General features: G+C 60.2%; 1 protein-coding gene and 1 long non-coding RNA gene across 2 annotated transcripts; one reads left to right on the forward strand and one right to left on the reverse strand.

Annotated features, from left to right (window-relative positions):
- Positions 1 to 2,520: 2,520 nt before the first annotated feature.
- On the forward strand, positions 2,521 to 18,769 carry LOC135173943 (uncharacterized; the record flags this gene model as incomplete). Its single annotated transcript, XM_064141154.1, has 2 exons — positions 2,521 to 2,568; positions 17,763 to 18,769. Coding segments are annotated over 2 exons (687 nt in total), but the record flags the coding sequence as incomplete, so codon positions are not given.
- Positions 18,770 to 19,685: 916 nt separating this feature from the next.
- LOC135173942 (uncharacterized) lies at positions 19,686 to 22,128 on the reverse strand. Its single transcript, XR_010301574.1, has 2 exons — positions 21,557 to 22,128; positions 19,686 to 19,915 (listed from the first exon to the last, which is right to left on the reverse strand). It is a non-coding gene; the product is annotated as an uncharacterized LOC135173942 (long non-coding RNA).
- Between the last annotated feature and the right edge of the window lie 878 nt (positions 22,129 to 23,006).

Consider the following 23,006-nt stretch of genomic DNA (forward strand, 5'->3'; position numbering starts at 1 on the left):
CTCTCAGGCCCCTTCCCACTCCATCCCACTCCCACTCCATCCCAATGCCCTCCCAGTCTCCTCCAAGTCCTTCCCAGTTCCTCTCAATCCCTCCCACTCCCCCTCCCAGTCCCTTCCTGTCCTCTCCCAGTTCCCTCACAGTCCTCTCCCAGTCCCAATCCAGTCCTTATCAGATCCATCTCAGTCCCCTCCCAGTCTCTCTCAGTCCCTCCCGGTCCCGTCCCAGTCCAACTCCAGTCCCATCCCAGTCCTCTATCACTCCCACCCAGCCCCATCCCAATCCTTCCCAGTCCATCCCACTAGCTCCCACAATATCCCAGTCCCCTTCCAGTCACCTCCCACTCCCTCCTAATCCCCTCCCTGTCCCCAGTCCCCTCCCAGTCACTCACAATTCATTCCAGATCCCTTTCCCTTCCCTCCCAATCCCCTTCCACTCCCTCCCATTCCATCTCATTCCTCTCCCACTTCCCAGCAGTCCCTCCCATTCCCCTCCCTGTCCCATCCCAGCAACTCCCAGTCCCATTCCCCTCCCTGACACCTCTCAGGCCCCTTCCCAGTCCTCTCCCAGTTCAGCTCACTCCTTCCCAGATCCCTTCCCAGTCCATCTCACTCCCTCCCACTCCTTCCCCGTGCCTCTGAATCCCACCCACTCCCTCCCAGTCCCATCCCACTCTCTCACAATCCCATTCCACTCCTTTCCCAGTACATCCCACTCCGCACCCAGTTCTTTTCAGTCCCTTCCAATCCTCTCCCATTTCCCTCCCAGTCCTCTCCCAGTCCCAATCCAGTCCTTTCCACGTCCATCCCAGTCCCTTCCCAGTCTCTCTTAGTCTCTCCCAGTCCCTAGTGCCATTCCAGTCCTCTCCCAGTCACTCACAATCCATTCCAGATCCCTCTCCATTCCCTCCCAATCCACTCCCACTCCATTCCACTATCTTCCAGTATATCCCAGTCCCCTCCACTAACTCCCAAGCCCCTATCCCTCTCTCCCTCCACATCCCCTCCCAGGCCATCCCAGTCCCTCCAAATCACTCCACTCCATCCCTGATCCCTGGGGGGCTGGTCCTGAACTGGCACACACTGTTCCCAAACTGGGGGGGCTGGTCCCAAACTGGGACGCACTGTTCCCAAACTGGGGGGGCTGGTCCCGAACTGGGGCACACTGCTCCCAAACTGGGGGGCGGGTCCCAAACTGGGACGCACTGTTCCCAAACTGGGGGGGCTGGTCCCGAACTGGGGCACACTGCTCCCAAACTGGGGGGGCTGGTCCCAAACTGGGACGCACTGTTCCCAAACTGGGGGGACTGGTCCCAAACTGGGACGCACTGTTCCCAAACTGGGGGGCTGGCCCAGTGCAGCCAATGGGAGCGCTGCTGCCCGAGCCCCACTGGCCAATCAGAGCGTGGCTCTGGCCCTCCTGCTCTGTCAGCGCCGGGAGGGAGGGAGGGAGGGGGGAGGGAGACCAAACGGCAGCAAGGGCACAGAGGAGGCTCCCAGCGCCCCCAGAGCAGCTCCCAGCGCCTCCAGGTAAGATTCCCAGTCCCATCAAGCCCCCTCCCAGTTCCCTTCCAGACCTCTCCAAATCCTTCCCAGTCCCTCCCAATTCCTCTGCAGTGCCTCCCAGTTCCCTCCCAGACCTCTCCCAGCCCCTCTCTAATCCCATCCCTGTCCCTGCCCAATCCTGCTCCAGTCTCTCCCAGACCCCCTCTCAATCCCTCCCAATCCATCCCAGTTCCTACTGGGATCGCTTTCAGTTCCCATCCAGGCCCTTCCCATGCCCTCCCCTTCCAGTCCTTTCCCAGTACAACTCACAGTCCTCACCCAGTCCCAATCCAGTCCTTACCAGGTCCATCCCAGTCCTCGCCCATTTCCACCCAATCCCCTATCAGTCCCATCCAGCCCCCTCCAAATCCTTCCCAGTCCATCCCACTAGCTCCCAGTACATCCCAGTCCCCTCCCAGTTCATTCCAGGCCCTTCCAACTACCTTTTAGACCCTCTCAGTCCCTTTTCATTCCCTTCCCAGTCCCTACTAAGTCCCCTCCCTCTCCCGCCCAGTCCCCTCCCACTCACTCACAATCCATTCCAGATCCCTTTCCATTCCCCTCCCTGTCCCCTCCCACTCCCTGTCAGTCAATCCCATTCCCCTCCCTGTCCCCTCCCACTCCCTGTCAGTCAATCCCATTCCCCTCCCTGTCCCCTCCCACTCCCTGTCAGTCAATCCCATTCCCCTCCCTGTCCCCTCCCACTCCCTGTCAGTCAATCCCATTCCCCTCCCTGTCCCCTCCCACTCCCTGTCAGTCAATCCCATTCCCCTCCCTGTCCCCTCCCACTCCCTGTCAGTCAATCCCATTCCCCTCCCTGTCCCCTCCCACTCCCTGTCAGTCAATCCCATTCCCCTCCCTGTCCCCTCCCACTCCCTGTCAGTCAATCCCATTCCCCTCCCTCTCCCCTCCCACTCCCTGTCAGTCAATCCCATTCCCCTCCCTCTCCCCTCCCACTCCCTGTCAGTCAATCCCATTCCCCTCCCTCTCCCCTCCCACTCCCTATCAGTCAATCCCACTCCCCTCCCTGTCCCCTCCCACTCCCTGTCAGTCAATCCCACTCCCCTCCCTGTCCCCTCCCACTCCCTGTCAGTCAATCCCATTCCCCTCCCTGTCCCCTCCCACTCCCTGTCAGTCAATCCCATTCCCCTCCCTGTCCCCTCCCACTCCCTATCAGTCAATCCCATTCCCCTCCCTGTCCCCTCCCACTCCCTGTCAGTCAATCCCACTCCCCTCCCTGTCCCCTCCCACTCCCTGTCAGTCAATCCCATTCCCCTCCCTGTCCCCTCCCACTCCCTGTCAGTCAATCCCATTCCCCTCCCTGTCCCCACCCACTCCCTGTCAGTCAATCCCATTCCCGCCCTGTCCCGTCCCAGTTCCTTCCATTCTTCGCACCATATCCCAGTCCCCTTCCAGTCCCTCCCATTCCCTTCACAGTCCTTCCAAATCCCCTCACAGACTCTTCCAGGCCCCTCCGAGTACCTTTCAGACGTTTCCACTCCCCTCCCCCTACCTCCCAGTCCATCCCAGTCACTTCCAATCCCTCCACTCCATCCCTGATCCCTTCCCACTCCATCCAATTCCACTCCTTTCCCAGTACATCCCACCCCCCCTCCTAGTCCTTCTCTGTCCCTTCCAGTCCTCTCCCATTGCCCTCCCAGTCCTAATCCAGTACTTTCCAGGTCCATCCCAGTCCCAGTCCTCTCCCATTTCCTCTCAATCCACTCCCAGTCCCACCCAGCCTCACCCAATCCTTCCCAGTCCATCCCACTAGCTCCCAGTATGTCCCACTCCCCTCCCAGTCCCTTCCAATCCTCTCCCATTTCCCTCCCAGTCCCAATCCAGTCCTTTCCAGCTCCATCCCAGTCCCCAACCAGTCTCTCCCAGTCCCTAGTGCCATTCCAGTCCTCTCCCAGTCACTCACAATCCATTCCAAATCCCTCTCCATTCCCTCCCAATCCATTCCCAATCTATTCCACTACCTCCCAGTATATCCCAGTCCCCTCTACTAACTCCCATGCCCCTCTCCCTCTCTCCCAGGCCCTCCACATCCCCTCCCAGGCCATCCCAGTCCCTCACAATCCCTCCACTCCATCCCTCATCCTTTCCCACTTCCCTCTCAGTCTCCTCCCACTCCTCCCCAGTCCCTCCCAATCCCATCCCACTTCCCAGCTCTCCCTCCCATTCCCCTCCCTGCCTCTCCCACTCACTCACAATCACCCTAGTCTGGAAGGGGACTGGGGCATACTGGGAGACACTGGGAAGGACTGGATTGGGACTGGGACGGTCTGGGAGAGGACTGGGAAGGAATGGGGCAGGACTGCGAGGGACTGAGGACTGGGAGGGGACTGGGATGAGTCCTTTCCCAGTCCAACTCCAGTCCCTCACAGTCCTCTCCCATTTCCTCCCAGTCCTCTATCAGTCCCACCCAGCCCCCTCCCAATCCTTCCCAGACCATCCCACTGGCTCCCAGTATATCCCAGGCCCCTCCCACGCCACTCCAACCACCTTTCACACACTCCCCCTACCTGCCCAGTCCCCTCCCAGTCACTCACAATCCTTTCCAAATCCCCTCCCTGTCCCATCCCAGCACCTCCCAGTCCAATTCCCCTCCCTGACACCTCTCAGGCCCCCTCCCATTCCTCTCCCAGTTCAGCTCAGTCCTTCCCAGATCCCTTCCCAGCCCATCCTACTCCCTCCCACTCCATCCCACTCCCTTCTCGTTCCTCTGAATCCCACCCACTCACTCCCAACCCCTTCCCAGTCCCTCACTATCCCATTACACTCCTTTCCCACTACATCCCACTGCCCTCCCAGTCCTTTTCAGTCTTCTCCCAGTCCCAATCCAGTCCTTTCCAGCTCCATCCCAGTCCCCTCCCGCTCTGTCAGTCCCTCCTAGTCCCTTTCTATTGCCATTCCACTCACTCACAATCCATTCCAGATCCATTCCCAATCTCTCCCACTCCATCCCCCTATCTCCCAGTATATCCCAGTCCCCTCCACTAACTCCCGAGCCCCTATCACTCTCTCCCAGGCCCTCCACATCCCCTCCCAGTCCCTCCACTCCATCCCTCATCCTTTCCCACTTCCCTCCCACTACCTCTCAGTCCCTCCAAGTCTCCTCCCACGCCTCACCAGTCCCTCCCAATCCCATCCCACTTCCATCAGTCCCTCCCATTCCCCTCCCTGTCCCATCCCAAGACCTCCCAGGCCCATTCCTCTCCCTCACACCTCTCAGGCCCCTTCCCAGTCTCACCCAATCCCTCCCAGACCCACTCACTCCTTCCCAGATCCCTTCCCAGTCCATCCCACCCCCTCCCAATCCCCTCCCAGTCTCTCACAATCCCATTCCAGTCCTACCCAATCCCTCCTGGTCTCCTTCCAGTTCTCCTCAGTCCTTTCCAGGCCTCTCCCAATCCAAATCCAGTCCTTACCAGCCCCTTCCCACTCCCCTTCCCATCCCTCCCAATCCCCTCCCAGTCTCACCCAGCACCCTTCCAATCCTTCCCAGTCCATCCCACTCACTCCCAGTACATCCCAGTCCCCTCCCAGGCCACCCCAAAGACCTTTCACACCCTCCCACCACCTTCCCAGTCCCCTCCCAGTCACTCACAATTCATTCCAGATCCCTTCCCATTCCCTCTCAATGCCCTCCCAGGCCACTCTCCTCCCTGACACCGCTCAGGCCCCTTCCCACTCCATCCCAATGCCCTCCCAGTCTCCTCCAAGTCCTTCCCAGTTCCTCTCAATCCCTCCCAGTCCCTTCCTGGCCTCTCCCAGTTCCCTCACAGTCCTCTCCCAGTTCAGTACTTACCAGGTCCATCTCAGTCCCCTCCCAGTCTCTCTCAGTCCCGCCCAGTCCCTTCCCAGTCCAACTCCAGTCCTGTCCCAGTCCTCTATCACTCCCACCCAGCCCCATCCCAATCCTTCCCAGTCCATCCCACTAGCTCCTACAATATCCCAGTCCCCTTCCAGTCACCTCCCACTCCCTTCTAATCCCCTCCCTGTCCCCAGTCCCCTCCCAGTCACTCACAATTCATTCCAGATCCCTTTCCCTTCCCTCCCAATCCCCTTCCACTCCCTCCCATTCCATTTCATTCCTCTCCCACTTCCCAGCAGTCCCTCCCATTCCCCTCCCTGTGCCATTCCCCTCCCTGACACCTCTCAGGCTCCTTCCCAGACCTCTCCCAGTTCAGCTCAGTCCTTCCCAAATCCCTTCCCAATCCATCTCACTCCCTCCCCCTCATCCCATTCCTTCCCCGTGCCTCTGAATCCCACCCACTCCCTCCCAAAGCCCTCCCAGTCCCATCCCACTCTCTCACAATCCCATTCGACTCCTTTCCCAGTACATCCCACTCCGCACCCAGTTCTTTTCAGTCCCTTCCAATCCTCTCCCATTTCCCTCCCAGTCCTCTCCCAGTCCCAATCCAATCATTCCAGGTCCATCCCAGGCCCCTACCAGTCACCTCCCACTCCCTCCTAATCCCCTCCCTGTCCCCAGTCCTCTCCCAGTCACACACAATCCATTCCAGATCCCTCTCCATTCCCTCCCAATCCACTCCCAATCTATTCCACTATCTCCCAGTATATCCCAGTTCCCTCCACTAACTCCCATGCCTCTCTCCCTCTCTCCCAGGCCCTCCACATCCCCTCCCAGGCCATCCCAGTCCCTCACAATCCCTCCACTCCATCCCTCATCCTTTCCCACTTCCCTCTCAGTCTCCTCCCAATCCCATCCCACTTCCCAGCTCTCCCTCCCATTCCCCTCCCTGCCTCTCCCACTCACTCACAGTCACCCTAGTCTGGAAGGGGACTGGGGCATACTGGGAGACACTGGGAAGGACTGGATTGGGACTGGGACGGTCTGGGAGAGGACTGGGAAGGAATGGGGCAGGACTGCGAGGGACTGAGGACTGGGAGGGGACTGGGATGAGTCCTTTCCCAGTCCAACTCCAGTCCCTCACAGTCCTCTCCCATTTCCTCCCAGTCCTCTATCAGTCCCACCCAGCCCCCTCCCAATCCTTCCCAGACCATCCCACTGGCTCCCAGTATATCCCAGGCCCCTCCCACGCCACTCCAACTACCTTTCACACACTCCCCCTACCTGCCCAGTCCCCTCCCAGTCACTCACAATCCTTTCCAAATCCCCTCCCTGTCCCATCCCAGCACCTCCCAGTCCAATTCCCCTCCCTGACACCTCTCAGGCCCCTTCCCAGTCCTCTCCCAGTTCAGCTCAGTCCTTCCCAGATCCCTTCCCACTCCCTCCCCGTTCCTCTGAATCCCACCCACTCACTCCCAATCCCTTCCCAGTCTCTCACAATCCCATTCCAGTCCTACCCAATCCCTCCTGGTCTCCTTCCAGTCTTCCTCAGGCCTCTCCCAATCCAAATCCAGTCCTTACCAGCCCCTTCCCACTCCCCTTCCCATCCCTTCCCCTTCCCTCCCAATCCCCTCCCAGTCTCTCTCTGTCCCTCCCAGTCTGATCCCATTTCCTCCCAATCCCCTCCCAGTCTCACCCAGCCCCCTTCCAATCCTTCCCAGTCCATCCCACTCGCTCCCAGTACATCCCAGTCCCCTCCAAATGCCTTCTAGGCCACCCCAAAGACCTTTCACACCCTCCCACTACCTTCCCAGGCCCCTCCCAGTCACTCACAATCCATTCCAGATCCCTTCCCATTCCCTCCCAATGCCCTCCCAGGTCACTCCTCCCTGACACCTCTCAGGCCCCTTCCCACTCCATCCCACTCCCACTCCATCCCAATGCCCTCCCAGTCTCCTCCAAGTCCTTCCCAGTTCCTCTCAATCCCTCCCACTCCCCCTCCCAGTCGCTTCCTGTCCTCTCCCAGTTCCCTCACAGTCCTCTCCCAGTCCCAATCCAGTCCTTATCAGATCCATCTCAGTCCCCTCCCAGTCTCTCTCAGTCCCTCCCGGTCCCGTCCCAGTCCAACTCCAGTCCCGTCCCAGTCCTCTATCACTCCCACCCAGCCCCATCCCAATCCTTCCCAGTCCATCCCACTAGCTCCCACAATATCCCAGTCCCCTTCCAGTCACCTCCCACTCCCTCCAAATCCCCTCCCAGTCCCCAGTCCCCTCCCAGTCACTCACAATTCATTCCAGATCCCTTTCCCTTCCCTCCCAATCCCCTTCCACTCCCTCCCATTCCATCTCATTCCTCTCCCACTTCCCAGCAGTCCCTCCCATTCCCCTCCCTGTCCCATCCCAGCAACTCCCAGTCCCATTCCCCTCCCTGACACCTCTCAGGCCCCTTCCCAGTCCTCTCCCAGTTCAGCTCACTCCTTCCCAGATCCCTTCCCAGTCCATCTCACTCATCCCACTCCTTCCCCGTGCCTCTGAATCCCACCCACTCCCTCCCAGTCCCATCCCACTCTCTCACAATCCCATTCCACTCCTTTCCCAGTACATCCCACTCCACACCCAGTCCTTTTCAGTCCCTTCCAATCCACTCCCATTTCCCTCCCAGTCCCAATCCAGTCCTTTCCAGGTCCATCCAAGTCCCCAGTGCTACCAGTCACCTCCCACTCCCTACTAATCCCCTCCCTGTCCCCAGTCCTCTCCCAGTCACTCACAATCCATTCCAGATCCCTCTCCATTCCCTCCCAATCCATTCCCAATCTATTCCACTACCTCCCAGTATATCCCAGTCCCTTCCACTAACTCCCAAGCCCCTATCCCTCTCTCCCTCCACATCCCCTCCCAGGCCATCCCAGTCCCTCCCAATCCCTCCACTCCATCCCTGATCCCTTCCCGCTCCATCCCATTCCCTCCCAGTCCGTCCCAATGCCCTCCCAGCCTCCTCCCAATCCCTCCCAGTCTCTCCCAATCCCCACACAGTCACAACCAGTTCCCTCCCAGTCCCTGACAATCCCTCACAGGCTGCACCCTGTGCCCCATCCCTGCCCGTCACACCCAGTTCCATCCCAGTCCCTCCCAGTTCCTCCCAGTCAGGCTCCCTGGGAGGGGCTGGGAGGGAAATGAGAAGGATTGGGATAGAATTTGGAGGGCCTGGGAAGTTGTGGGATGGAAATGGGAGGGGACTGGGCGGGGGACTGGGAAGGAAGTGGGAGGCATTGGGAGGGAGTAGGAGAGAACTGTTAGGGACTGGGAGCGAGTTGGGAGGGAACTGGGAGGTACTGGAAAGGGATTTGGAGGGACTGGGAGGGGAGGGCTGGGGACTGGAACAGAAGTGGTAGGGACTGGGACAGACTGGGAGGGGACATGAAGGTGTGTTGGAGGTACTGGATGGAATTGGGAAGCACTGGGATGGGACTGGGCAGGAACTGCGAGGAAACTGGGAGGGTGTGGGAGGGAACCGGCAAAGACTGGGAGGGACTGGAGGGGACTGGGAAGAACTGGATGGGGAGTGGGAGGGACTGGAACAGAAGTGGGAGGGGAATGGAAGGGACTGGGAGGGAACTGGACCCCAACTGGGGCAAACTGGGCCCAAACTGGGACACACTCAACCCAAACTGCAGGGGAGTGGTCGCAGACTGGGGGGGTCTGGTCCCAAACTGTGGGGGACTGGTCCCGAACTGGGATGCACTGTTCCCAAACTGGGGGGGACTGGTCCCAAACTGGGATGCACTGTTCCTGAACTGGGGGGGACTGGTCCCGAACTGGGATGCACTGGTCCCAAACTGGGGGGACTGGTCCCAAACTGGGGGGACTGGTCCCAAACTGGGACACACTGGAACAAAACTGGGGGGTGGCTGGTCCCGAACTGGGACACACTGTTCCCAAACTGGGAGGGGCTGGGCCCGAACAGGGACACACTGTTCCCAAACTGGGAGGGACTGGTCCCAAACTGGGGGGACTTGTCCCAAAGTGGGACACACTGGAACAAAACTAGGGGGGACTGGTCCCAAACTGGGATGCACTGCTCCCAAACTGGGGGGACTGGTCCCGAACTGGGATGCACTGTTCCCAAACTGGGAGGGACTGGTCCCGAACACAGACACACTGTTCCCAAACTGGGAGGGACTGGTCCCAAACTGGGGGGACTGGTCCCAAACTGGGACGCACTGGAACAAAACTAGGGGGGACTGGTCCCGAACTGGGACACACTGTTCCCAAGGTGGGGGGACTGGTCCCAAACTAGGGATGCACTGGAACAAAACTGGGGGGGCGGGTCCCAAACTGGGACGCACTGTTCCCAAACTGGGGGGGGCGGGTCCCAAACTGGGACGCACTGCTCCCAAACTGGGGGGGCTGGTCCCGAACAGGGACGCACTGTTCCTAAACTGGGGGGGACTGGTCCCGAACTGGGACGCACTGTTCCCAAACTGGGGGGCTGGTCCTGAACTGGGACGCACTGTTCCCAAACTGGGGGGCTGGCCCAGCGCAGCCAATGGGAGCGCTGCTGCCCGAGCCCCACTGGCCAATCAGAGCGTGGCCTGGCCCTCCTGCTCTGTCAGCGCCGGGAGGGAGGGAGGGAGGGAGGGGGGAGGGAGACCAAACGGCGGCAGGGGCACAGAGGAGGCTCCCAGCGCCCCCAGAGCAGCTCCCAGCGCCTCCAGGTAAGATTCCCAGTCCCATCAAGCCCCCTCCCAGTCCCTCCCAATTCCTCTGCAGTGCCTTCCAGTTCCCTCCCAGACCTCTCCCAGCCCCTCTCTAATCCCATCCCAGTCCCTGCCCAATCCTGCTCCAGTCTCTCCCAGACCACCTCCCAGTCCCTCCCAGTCTGTCACAGTTCTTCCTAGGAGCACTTTCAGTTCCCATCCAGGCCCCTTCCAAGTCCTCCCATTCCAGTCCTTTCCCAGTACAACCCAGTCTTCACCCAGTCCCAACCCAGTCCTTACCAGGTACATCCCAGTCTCCTTTCAGTCTCTCTCTGTCCCTTCCAGTCCCTTCCAACTACCTTTCAGATCCTCCCAGTTCCTTTTCATTCCCTTCCCAGTCCCTTCTAAGTCCCCTCCCAGTCCAGCCCAGTCCCCTCCCAGTCACCCACAATCCATTCCAGATCCCTTCCCATTCCCTCCAAGTCCCCTCCCACTCCATCTCAGTCAATCCCATTCCCCTCCCTGTCCCATCCCAGCACCTTCCAGGCCCATTCCCCTCCCTGACACCTCTCAGGCCCCTGCCCAGTCCCACCCAATCCCTCCCAGTCCCCTCCCCAGTTCCGCTTAATCCTTCCCAGTCCATCCCACTCCCTGCCACTCCATCCCAATGCCCTCCCAGTCCTTCCCAGTCTCCCACAGTTCCTCTGAATCCTACCCACTCCCTCCCAAATCCCTCCCAGTCCCATCCCTGTCTCTCACAACCTCATTCCACTCCTTTCCCACTACATCTCACTCCCACTCCTCTCCGATTGCCTCCCAGTCCCCTCCCACTCACAAACCATTCCAGATCCCTTCCCATTCTCTCCCAATCCCATCCCACTTCCATCAATCCCTCCCATTCTCTTCCCAGTCCCATTCTAGGACCTCCCAGTCCCATTCCCCTCCCTGCCACCTCTCAGGCACCTTCCCAGCCTCACCCAATCCTTCCCAGTCACTTGAGTCATTCATAGATCCCTCCCCAGTCCATCCCACTCCTTCCCACTCCCAGTCCTCCCCAGCCCCTTCCAGGCCTCTCCCAGTTCCCTCGCACTCCTCTCCCAGTCCCAATCCAGTCCTTACAGGTCCATCCCAGTCCCCTCCCAGTCTCTCTCAGTCCCTCCCGGTCCCTTCCCAGTCCAACTCCAGTCCCCTCCCATTTCCTCCCAGTCCTCTATCACTCCCACCCAGCTCCCTCCCAATCCTTCCCAGTCCATCCCACTAGCTCCCAGAATATCCCAGTCTCCTTCCAGTCACCTCCCACTCCCTCTCAGTCCCCTCCAAGTCCCTTCCAGGTCCCTCCAACTACCTTCCCATTCCCCTCCCAGTCTGCTCCCACTCTGGCCCAGTCCCCTCCAGTCACTCACAATCTATTCCAGATCCCTTCCCATTTCCTCCCAATGCCCTCCTACTCCAGCCCAGTGCATCCCATTCCTCTCCCAGTTCCCAACAGTCCCTCCCATTACCCTCCCTGTCCCATTCCCCTCTCTGTCACCTCTCAGTCTCCTTCCCAGTCCCAACCACTCTCTCTCACTCCCCTCCCAGTCCCATCCCAGTCTCTCATAATCCAATTCCACTCCTTTCCCAGTACATCCCACTCCCCTCCCAGTCCTTCTCTGTCCCTTCCAGTCCTCTCCCACTGCACCCCGAGTCCTAATCCAGTACTTACCAGGTCCATCCCAGTCCCATTCCAGTCCCAGTCCTCTCCCATTTCCTCTCAATCCACTCCCAGTCCCACCCGGCCTCACCCAATCCTTCCCAGTCCATCCCACTAGCTCCCAGTACATCCCAGTCCCCTTACAGTCACCTCCCAAGTCCCTCCCAGTCCCCTGTCCCCTCCCAGTCACTCACAATCCCATTCCTCTCCTTTCCCAGTACATCCCACTCCCCTCCCTGTCCCTTCCAATCCTCTCCCATTTCCCTCCCAGTCCCAATCCAGTCCTTTCCAGCTCCATCCCAGTCCCCTACCAGTCCCTCCCAGTCCCTAGTGCCATTCCAGTCCTCTCCCAGTCACTCACAATCCATTCCAGATCCCTCTCCATTCCCTCCCAATCCTCTCCCACTCAATTCCACCATCTTCCAGTATATCCCAGTCCCCTCCACTAACTCCCAAGCCCCTATCCCTCTCTCCCTCCACATCCCCTCCCAGTCCCTCCACTCCATCCCTGATCCCTTCCTACTCCATACCATTCCCTCCCAGTCTGTCCCAATGCCCTCCCAATCCCTCCCAGTCTATCCCAGTCTCTCCCAATCCCCACACAGTCACATTCAATTCCCCTCCCTGACACCTCTCAGGCCCCTTCCCAGTCCTCTTCCAATTCAGCTCAATCCTTCCCAGATCCCTTCCCAGCCCATCCTACTCCATCCCACTCCATCCCCATTCCTCTGAATCCCACCCACTCACTCCCAATCCCTTCCCAGTCCCTCACTATCCCATTACACTCCTTTCCCACTACATCCCACAGCCCTCCCAGTCCTTTTCAGTCCTCTCCCAGTCCCAATCCAGTCCTTTCCAGCTCCATCCCAGTTCCCTCCCACTCCCTCCTAGTCCCTTTCCATTGCCATTCCACTCACTCACAATCCATTCCAGATCCATTCCAAATCTCTCCCACTCCATCCCACTATCTCCCACTATATTCCAGTCCCCTCCACTAACTCCCGAGCCCCTATCCCTCTCTCCCAGGCCCTCCACATCCCCTCCCAGGCCATCCCAGTCCCTCCCAGTCCCTCCACTCCATCCCTCATCCTTTCCCACTTCCCTCCCACTAGCTCTCAGTCCCTCCAAGTCTCCTCCCACGCCTCACCAGTCCCTCCTAATCCCATCCCACTTCCATCAGTCCCTCCCATTCCCCTCCCTGTCCCATCCCAGGGCCTCCCAGGCCCATTCCTCTCCCTCACACCTCTCAGGCCCCTTCCCAGTCTCACCCAATCCCTCCCAGACCCACTCACTCCTTCCCAGATCCCTTCCCAGTCCATCCCACTCCCTCCCAGTCTCTCACAATCACATTCCAGTCCTACCCAATCCCTCCTGATCTCCTTCCAGTCCTCCTCAGTCCTTTCCAGGCCTCTCCCAATCCAAATCCAGTCCTTACCAGCCCCTTCCCACTCCCCTCCCCATCCCTTCCCCTTCCCTCCCAATCCCCTCCCAGTCTCTCTCTGTCCCTCCCAGTTTGATCCCATTTCCTCCCAATCCCCTCCCAGTCTCACCCAGCCCCCTTCCAATCCTTCCCAGTCCATCCCACTCGCTCCCAGTACATCCCAGTCCCCTTCCAGTCACCTCCCACTCCCTCCTAATCCCCTCCCAGTCCCCAGTCCCCTTCCAGTCACTCACAACTCATTCCAGATCCCTTTCCCTTCCCTCCCAATCCCCTTCCACTCCCTCCCACTCCATCTCATTCCTCTCCCACTTCCCAGCAGTCTCTCCCATTCCCCTCCCTGTCCCATCCCAGCACCTCCCAGTCCCACCCAATCCCCGCCCAGTCCCCTCACAGTTCCACTCACTTTTTCCCAGATCCCTTCCCAGTCCATCCCAATGCCCTCCTGGTCTCCTCTCAGTCTTTCCTAGTCTCTCCCAGTTCCTCTGAATCCTACCCACTCCCTCCCAATGCCTTCCCAGTCCCTTCCAGGCCACCCCAACTACCTTTCACCTCCTCACACTACCTTTCCACTCCCCTGCCAGTCTCTTCCCAGTCCCCTTCCAGGCACTCACAATCCATTCCAGATCCCTTCCCATTCCTTTCCAATCCCCTCCCACTCTACCTCCTTCTTCTTCTTCTTCCCATCTGTCCCTCCCATTCCTTTCCCTGCCACCTCTCAGGCCCCTTCCCAGTCCCACCCAATCCCCCACAGTCCCCTCCCACTTCTGCTCCTTCCCAGATCCCTTCAGATCCCTTCCCACACCATCCCACTCCCTCCCAGTCCATTCCAATGCCCTCTCAGGCTCCTCCTGGTCCTTCCCCGTTCCTCTCAATTCCACCCACTCTCTCCAATCCTCTCCCAGTCCCATCCCAGTCTCTCACAATCCCACTCCAGTCCTACACAATCCCTCCTGGTCCCCTCCCAGTCTCTCACAATCCCATTCCAGTCCTTTCCCAACACATCCCACTCCCCTCCCAGTCCTTTCCAATCTCCTCCCAATCCCCTATCAGTCCCACACAGCCCCACCCAATCCTTCCCAGTCCATCCAACTAGCTCCCAGTATATCCCAGTCTCCTTCCAGTCCCCTCACACTCCCTCTCAATACTCTCCCAGGGCCTTCCAGGCCACCCCAACTACCTTTCACACCCTCACACTGCCTTCCCATTCCCCTCCCAGTATCTTCCCTGTCCACTCCCACTCTGGCTCAGTCCCCCCCAGTCACTCACAATCCATTCCAGATCCCTTCCCATTCCCTCCCAATGCCCTCCTACTCCAGCCCAGTGCATCCCATTCCTCCACCAGTTCCCACCACTTCCTCCCATTACCATCCCTGTCCCTCCCAGACCCATTCTCCTCACTGCCACCTCTCAGTCTCCTTCCCAGTCCCATCCCAGTCTCTCATAATCCCACTCCAGTCATTTCCCAGTACATCCCACTCCCCTCCCAGACCTTCTCTGTCCCTTCCACTCCTCTGTCATTTTTCTCCCAGTCCTAATCCAGCCCTTAGCAGGTCCACCTCAGTCCCCTCCCAGTCTCAGTCCAACTCCAGTCCCTCCCAACCTCTCCCAGTTCCTCTCAATCCACTCCCAGTCCCACCCAGCCTCACCCAATCCTTCCCAGTCCATCCCACTAGCTCCCAGTACATCCCAATCCCTTCCAATCCCCTCCCACTCTGGCTCAGTGCCCTCCCAGTCACTCATAATCCATTCCAGACCCCATCACATTCCCTCCCAATCCCCTCCCACTCCCTCCAAGCCCAGCCCATTCCTTTCTAACTTCCCATCAGTCTCTCCCATTCCCCTCCCTGCCCCATCCCACTACCTCCCAGTCCCATTCCCCTCCCTGGCACCTCTCAGGCCCCTTCCCAGTCTCCTCCCAGTTCAGCTCAGTTGTTCCCAGTCCCACCCACTCTCTCTCAGTCCCCTCCCAGTCCCAGCCCAGTCTCTCACAATCCAATTCCACTCCTTTCCCAGGACATCCCACTCCCCTCCCTGTCCTTTTCAGTCCCTTCCAGATCTTTCCCAGTTCCCTCACAGTCATCTCCTAGTCCCTCCCAGTCTCAGTCCAGTCGTCATCAGGTCCATCCCAGTCTCTCCCAGTCCCTCCCAAGCCCCTATCAGTCCCACCCAGCCCTCCCCCAATCCTTCCCAGTCCATCCCACAGTCTCCCAGTATATCCCAGTCCCCTTCCAGTCCTTTCCCATTCCCTCCCATTTCTCCACAAGTTCCCATGAGTCCCTCACAATCTCCTCCCTATCCCATCCCAGTACCTCCCAGTCCCACTTCCCTCCCTGCCACCTCTCAGGCCCCTTCCCAGTCCCATCCAATCCCTCACAGTCCCCTCCCAGTTCCACTATTCCCAGTCCACCCCACTCCCAGTCTCCTCCCGGTCCTTCCCAGTTCCTCTGAATCCCACCCACTCCCTACAACCCCCTCCCAGTCCCACCCCAGTCTCTTTCAATCCCATCCCACTCCTTTCCCAGTACATCCCAGTCCCCTCCCAGTTCTTCTCAGTACCCTCCAGGCCTCTCCCAATCCAATCCTCACCAGTCCCTTCCCAGTCCATCCCAATCCCCTCCTAGTCCCTTCCAGTGCCCTCCAACTACCTTTCACACCCTCCCACTACCTTTCCACTCCCCTCCCACTCTGGCCCAGTCCCCTCCCAGTCCCAATCCATTCCAAAACCCTTCCCATTCCCCCCAATCCTCTCCCTGGCCCAGTCCCCTCCCTGCCACCTCTCAGTCCTCCTCAGTCCCTTCCAGGCCTATCCCAGTTCCCTCACAGTCCTCTCCCAGTACCTCCCAGTCCAAATCCAGTCCTTACCAGGTCCATCCCGGTCCCTTCCCAGTCCCATTCCAGTCCTCTCCCATTTCCTTCCAATCCTCTATCACTCCCACCCAGCCCCTTCCCAATCCTTCCCAGTCCATCCCCCTAGCAACCAGTCTATCCCAATCCCTTCCCAGTCCCCCCCCACTCTCTCACAATCCATTCCAGATCCCCTCCCAGGCCATCTCATTCCTCTCCCACTTCCCAGCAGTCCCTCCCATTCCCCTCCCTGTCCCATCCCAGTACCTCCCAGTCCCATTCCCCTCCCTGACAGCTCTCTGTCCCCTTCCCAATCCCTCCCAGTCCCCTCACTCCTTCCCAGATCCCTTCCCAGCCCAGCCCACTCTCAGTCCATCCCAGACTCTCCCAGTTCCTCTGAATCCCACTCACTCCCTCCCAGTCCCCTCCCAGTTCCATCCCAGTCTCACAATCCCATTCCAGGCCTTTCCCAGTACATCCCAGTCCTTCTCAGACCCTTCCAGGCCTCTCCTAATACCCTCCCAGTCCTCTCCCAGTCCCAATCCAGTCTTTAACCAGGTCCAACCCATTCCCCTCCCATTCTCTCTCTGGCCTTCCCCCCCCTTCCCAGTTCCACACCAGTTCCTCCCAGTCCATCCCATTGCCCTCTCAGTCCCTTCGCAGTACCTCCCAGTCCCATACCCCTCCATGCCACCTCAGTCCCCTTCCCAGTCCATCCCAGTCCCCTCGAGTCTCTCCCAGATCCCTTCCCAGTCCATCCAACTCTCTCCCAGTTCCTCTGAATCCCACCCACTCCCTCCCAGTCCCTCACAATCCCATTCCACTCCTTTCCCAGTACTTTCACATTCCCAGTCCTTCCCAGTCCCTTCCAGGCCCATCCCAGTTCTCTCCCAGTCCTAATCTAGTTCTTGCCAGGTCCATCCCAGTCCCCTCCCAGTCTCTCCCAGTCCCTCCCAGTTCTCTATCACTCCCACCCAGTCCTCTCCCAATCCTTCCCAGTCTATCCTACTGGCTCCCAGTATACCCCAGTCCCCTTCCAGTCCCCTTCATCAGCTCCCAATCCCCATCACTGTCTCCCAGTCCCTCCAAATCCCCTCCCAGTGCCTTCCCACTGCCTCCCACTGCCTCCCAGTCCCTCATCCTTTCCCACTTCCCTCCCACTACCTCTCAGTCTCCTCCCACTCCTCGCCAGTCACTCCCAATCCCATCCCACTCCCCATCTGCCCCTCCATGGCTCTCCCAGTCACTCACAATCACTCCCAGTCCCTCATCAATCCCTTCCCACTCCATCCCACTCCCTCCCAGTCTCCTCCCAATCCCTCCCAGTTCCTCTGAATCCCCCCCAGTCTAGCCTGGTCCCCTCCTAGTCCTTCTCAGTGTCTCCCAAACCCCTCCCAGTCTGGCTTAGTCTCTCCAAGTCCCTCCCAGACCATCCCATTCCTCTTCCAGTTCCAAGTAGTCCCTCGCAATCCCCTCCCAGTCTCTCCCAATCCCTCCCAGTCACTCATTTATTCCTTCCCACTCCACCCCAGTCCCTCCCAGTCTCTCTGAATTCCTCCCACTCTCTCCCAATCCCTTCCAGTCCCTCCCAGTCTCTCCAAACTCATTCCACATCCCCTCCCACTCTCTCCCAATCCCTTCCAGTCCCTCCCAGTCTCTCCAAACTCATTCCACATCCCCTCCCACTCTCTCCCAATCCCTTCCAGTCCCTCCCAGTCTCTCCAAACTCATTCCACATCCCCTCCCACTCTCTCCCAATCCCTTCCAGTCCCTCCCAGTCTCTCCAAATTCATTCCACATCCCCTCTCACTCTCTCCCAATCCCTTCCAGTCCCTCCCAGTCTCTCCAAACTCATTCCACACCCCCTCTCACTCTCTCCCAATCCCTTCCAGTCCATCCCAGTCCCCTCCCATTTCCTCCCAGTCCCCATCAGTCCCACCCAGCTCCCTCCCAGTCCATTCCTCTACTTCCCAGTATATCCCATTCCCCTTCCAGTCCCCTCCAGGAACTCCCAATCCCCTATCACTCTCTCCCAGTCCCTCTGCAGGCTTCCCACTCCCTCCCAGTTCTTCTCAGTGCCTCCCAAACCCCTCCCAGCCTGGCTCAGTCTCAGCCTCTCCAAGTCCTTTCCCAGTCCCTCCAAGTCCATCCCATTCCTCTCCCTGTTCCCATCAGTACCTCCCATTCCCCTTCCTGTCCCATCCCAGGACCTCCCAGTCCCATTCCCTTCCCTGACACCTCTCAGTCCCATTCCAGTCCATCCCACTCCGTCCCAGTCCATCCCAGTCTCTTGCAATCCCCCCAGAGCCTTTCCCAATACCCTCCCATGCCAAATTCCATCTCAGTCTCTTCCAATTCCTTCTGATCCCTTCCAGATGCCTTCCCACTCCCTCCCATTGCCAGTCCAGTCCCCTCTCAGTCCAGCCCAGTCTCTCTCAGTCCTTCCCAGTCCCCTTCCAGTCCCACCCAGCCCCTCACAATCCCTCCCTGTCCATTCCACTATCTCCCAGTATATCCCAGTCTCCTTCCAGTCCCCTCAGTAACTCCCAATCCCCTATCACTCTCTCCCAGTCCCTCCAATTCCCCTCCCAGCCCCTTCCCAGTCCCCTCCCACTACCTCCCAGGCCTTCCCCATCCCAATCCCTTCAGGCCATCCCTGATGCCTTCCCAGACCCCTCCCTCTCCTCCCAATCCCTCCCAGTCACTCTCAGTTCCACTGAATCCCTCTCACTGCCTCCCAAACACCTCTCAGTCTGGCTCAGTCTCTCTCAGCCTCTCCAAGTCCCTTCCCAGTCCCTCCCATTCCACTCCCAGTTCCCATCAGTCCCTCCAAATCCCCTCACAGGCCCTTCCCAGTCCATCCCAGTCCATCCCACTCAATCCCAATGCCCTCCCAGTCTCCTCCCAATCCCAGTCTCTCCCACTTCCACTGAATCCATCCCAATCCCTCCCAGTCTGGCCCTGTCCTCTCCTAGTTCCCTCCCAATTGCCTTCATTCCCATTCCTGTCCTTTCCTCCTCCATCCCATTCCCCTCCCAGCCCCTCCCCAGTCCATCCCAGTCTCTCTCAGTCCCAGTCCCTTCCAGTCCTCTTCCATTTCCTCCCAACCCCCTTCAGCCCTACCCATTCCCCTCCCAGTCACTCACATTCCCTCCCAGGCCCTCATGCATCCCTTCCCACTCCCTCCCAATGCCCTCCCAGTCTCCTCCCAACCCCTCCTGGTGTCTCCCAGTCCCTCTGGACCCCTCCCAGCCGGGCAGCAGAAAGGCAGCAGCAGGAGCACATCCCAGCAGTAAAAGGATGTTAAATCCACCCCGACACAGGCACCAACTGCACTGCGGCACAGGCTGCTGGCACAGCTGCCTCTCTGCCCAAGCACAGCCCTGAGCAGCAAGTGGCACAGCTGCACAAGTGACCTGCTTTGGCCAGCACAGCAACGAGGCCCAGGCAGCTCTGCCTTCTGGCTGCCACCTCCTGCACAGTGCCCCCAGAGTGCCCCTGAGGGGAACAGCTCCCCGAGGGAGACCTTAGCTGCAGCAGCACTGCCCAGCAGCCTCTCCAGGGCAGAGGCCTCTCCCCACACCTGAACACCCCCTTCAGTTTTCACTCCTTCACACCCTGAGCTTCTCCTCTGCAACCATCAGCACACTGAAAGGCCTAAGAGAAGGCTTTAAGCAAGGCTGGCACTTGGCACCAACTCACCACAGAGACATTTCTGCCCCCACAGCCACAGGAAATCCATTTCTGAACCAGCTGCAAGCAGCAATTGCATTTCAAACAGCTCCACGGCCTGGTACCAAAGCATCCCACCCTGCCAGGGCTTGGGGCTGAGGCTGAGTGCAGATCTGCAGCTGGGCTGGGGCAAAGCAGTTCACCTCCCTGCAAAAAGAGAGAACAAACACAGCAGAGAACTCTCACCCAGGCACAAACAACAGAGACAGAAAGAGGGAGGCAACCTCCAGAGGACCCCAGGCCAACTTAGATGCCCACAATGCCCCTTCTGATGCCCCTGAACCCTGCTGCATGACCCCAGGCCCATTTTACCTGTCCCCAGACCCTTTTGAGGGCCCCCAGGCTCACTGCAGATGAGCCCAGAAGCCTCTAGCACAGCCCCAGACCTTTTTAGAGACCCCAGAACCCCTCTACACACTCACAGATCTCCCTTAGATGCCTCCAGACCCACTTTAGATCCAGCCCCACCGCTTTAGATGCCCCCAGGCCACTTTACATGTCCCCAAAAGACCTCTTGATACTCACAGACCCATTTTAGATACCCCCAGATCCCCTTTGGCCCCCTCAGAATCCCCTTAGGAGCCCCCAGATGTCCTTTAGCTGCCTCCAAAGCCCCTTCAGACGCCACTCAAGCCCCTCAGCAGCACCTGGCAGCAAGCAGCACCTTGCCAGGTCCCTCTCAACTCCTTCAGGACCCTGCAGAGGTACCCTTGGAGCACCAAAGGGCTTCCCCCAGAGACCCCCAGACACCTCTGTATGACCCCAGAACCCTTTAGATGCCCTCAGATCCCACTTTGATACCCCCACACTCACCTCACATGTACACAGACCCCTGCACAGGCTTACAGACCCTTTCTGGGGAGCCCAGAACCCCTCCAGATGCTCCCAGACTCCCTACACAAGCACCCAGATCCTCTGTGTCACCCCCAAAGGCCTCTGCACACCCCCAGACTGCCCTGACACCCCGCAGGGGGCATGGCTGCAGGTCCCAGGCCCTCAGGGGACACTGAAACACAGAGCAAGACCTCCCCAAACCCTGGGGCACCCCAAACTCGACACCTCACAGCTCCACAGACGAGCCCAGACACTGTGAGGGCTTTGCAGAGAGCCCCAAACCTCACTGAGAGCATCCCCAGCTCCTCTGGGATCCTCCAGACACCCCCAGGAGCCCCCAGGGGAAGACTGAGAGGCCTCACAGCCCCCTCGGGTACCCACAAACCCCATTCTGATGCCCCCAGACCCCTTCAGATGCCCCCAAAAGGCCTTTCGATAGCCCCCAGACCCCCTTGTCGCTCCCAAAACCCCTTCAGACGCCCCCGGATCACCTGCAGGGGCCGGCAGGGCAGTGGCTGGCAGGTCCAGGCTTGGACACTGAACACCAGAGGGGCACAGCCCCAAATCCTCAGCTCCCCAAGCCCCGAGACTGCACAGCAGAGCCCACGGACTGTGGGGACCCCACAGAGACCCCTAAAGAGCTCACCGAGAGCCACTCAGATCCCGCCCGAATCCTGCGGCGCCCACAGAGGCCACACAGCTCCAGAGACACTGCCCAGCTCCTCTGGGACCATCGGAGCCCACAGGGGACACCCAGAGGCTTACAGGCGCCTCCATGCGCCCCGCAGCCCTTGGGACGCTGCCAGACCCACTCCAGGGGCCCGCACAGCCCCTCCCGAGGGGCGGCAACGCTGAGCGGCCTGGGAAGCAGCTCCGCCGGGCCCCGCTCAGAGCGACACAGAAAACTCACCACGCACTAAGGACAATCCCTGCGGCACTGCTACGGACACTCACCGGCACTGCAAAGCCCTCCTCGGCCCGGCCCGGCCCCGCTGCCGCTCCACGCCGCTGCCGCCGCAGCCTTCCCCCCGCAGGCCTCTCAGCACGGCCCCGGCCCCGCATGCGTAACGAGGCGGCAGAGCAGGACGCATGCGCCAGCTCCGCCCCCCGCACAGCGACCCAACGCATGCGCGCAGCGCTCACTGCTGCCACCCTGTGCTTAACTGCCGGCACTGCAACTCCCTGGGGACCGTGCTCGCTGCTGCCACCCTGTGCTTAACTGCCGGCACTGCAGCTCCCTGGGGACCGTGCTCCCTGCTGCCACCCTGTGTTTAATTGTCGGCACTGCAGCTCCCTGGGGACCGTGCTCCCTGCTGCCACCCTGTGTTTAATTGCAGGCACTGCAGCTCCCTGGGGACCGTGCTCCCTGCTGCCACCCTGTGTTTAATTGTTGGCACTGCAGTTCGCTGGGGACCGTGCTCGCTGCTGCCACCGTGTGTTTAATTGTCGGCACTGCAGTTCGCTGTGGACCGTGCTCCATAGCAACGAGCCACGACACGGCAAATGCGCGAAACTCCATAGCAACCGGGGGCGGCGCCGCGAACCGCCATAGCAACGGGGGGCGGGGCCGCGGCACGGCGCATGCGCGAAACTCCATAGCAACCGGGGGCGGCGCCGCCGACCCCCATAGCAACGGGGGGCGGGGCCGCGGCACGGCGCATGCGCGAAACTCCATAGCAACCGGGGGCGGCGCCGCGAACCCCCATAGCAACGGAGGGCGGGGCCGCGGCACGGCGCATGCGCGAAACTCCATAGCAACCGGGGGCGGCGCCGCGAACCGCCATAGCAACGGGGGGCGGGGCCGCGGCACGGCGCATGCGCGGAACTCCATAGCAACCGGGGGCGGCGCCGCGAACCCCCATAGCAACGGGGGGCGGTGCCGCGGCACGGCGCATGCGCGAAACTCCATAGCAACCGGGGGCGGCGCCGCGGACCCCCATAGCAACGGGGGGCGGTGCCGCGGCACGGCGCATGCGCGAAACTCCATAGCAACCGGGGGCGGCGTCGCGAACCCCCATAGCAACGGGGGGCGGGGCCGCGGCACGGCGCATGCGCGGAACTCCATAGCAACCGGGGGCGGCGCCGCCGACCCCCATAGCAACGGGGGGCGGGGCCGCGGCATGGCGCATGCGCGAAACTCCATAGCAACCGGGGGCGGCGCCGCGAACCCGCATAGCAACGGGGGGCGGGGCCGCGGCACGGCGCATGCACGAAACTCCATAGCAACCGGGGGCGGGGCCGCGAACCCCCATAGCAACGGGGGGCGGGGCCGCGGCACGGCGCATGCGCGAAACTCCATAGCAACCGGGGGCGGCGCCGCGAACCCGCATAGCAACGGGGGGCGGGGCCGCGGCACGGCGCATGCGCGAAACTCCATAGCAACCGGGGGCGGCGCCGCGAACCT

The sequence above is a fragment of the Pogoniulus pusillus genome, unplaced genomic scaffold (assembly GCF_015220805.1).
Source record: "Pogoniulus pusillus isolate bPogPus1 unplaced genomic scaffold, bPogPus1.pri scaffold_156_arrow_ctg1, whole genome shotgun sequence".
Taxonomy (NCBI): Eukaryota; Metazoa; Chordata; class Aves; order Piciformes; family Lybiidae; genus Pogoniulus; species Pogoniulus pusillus.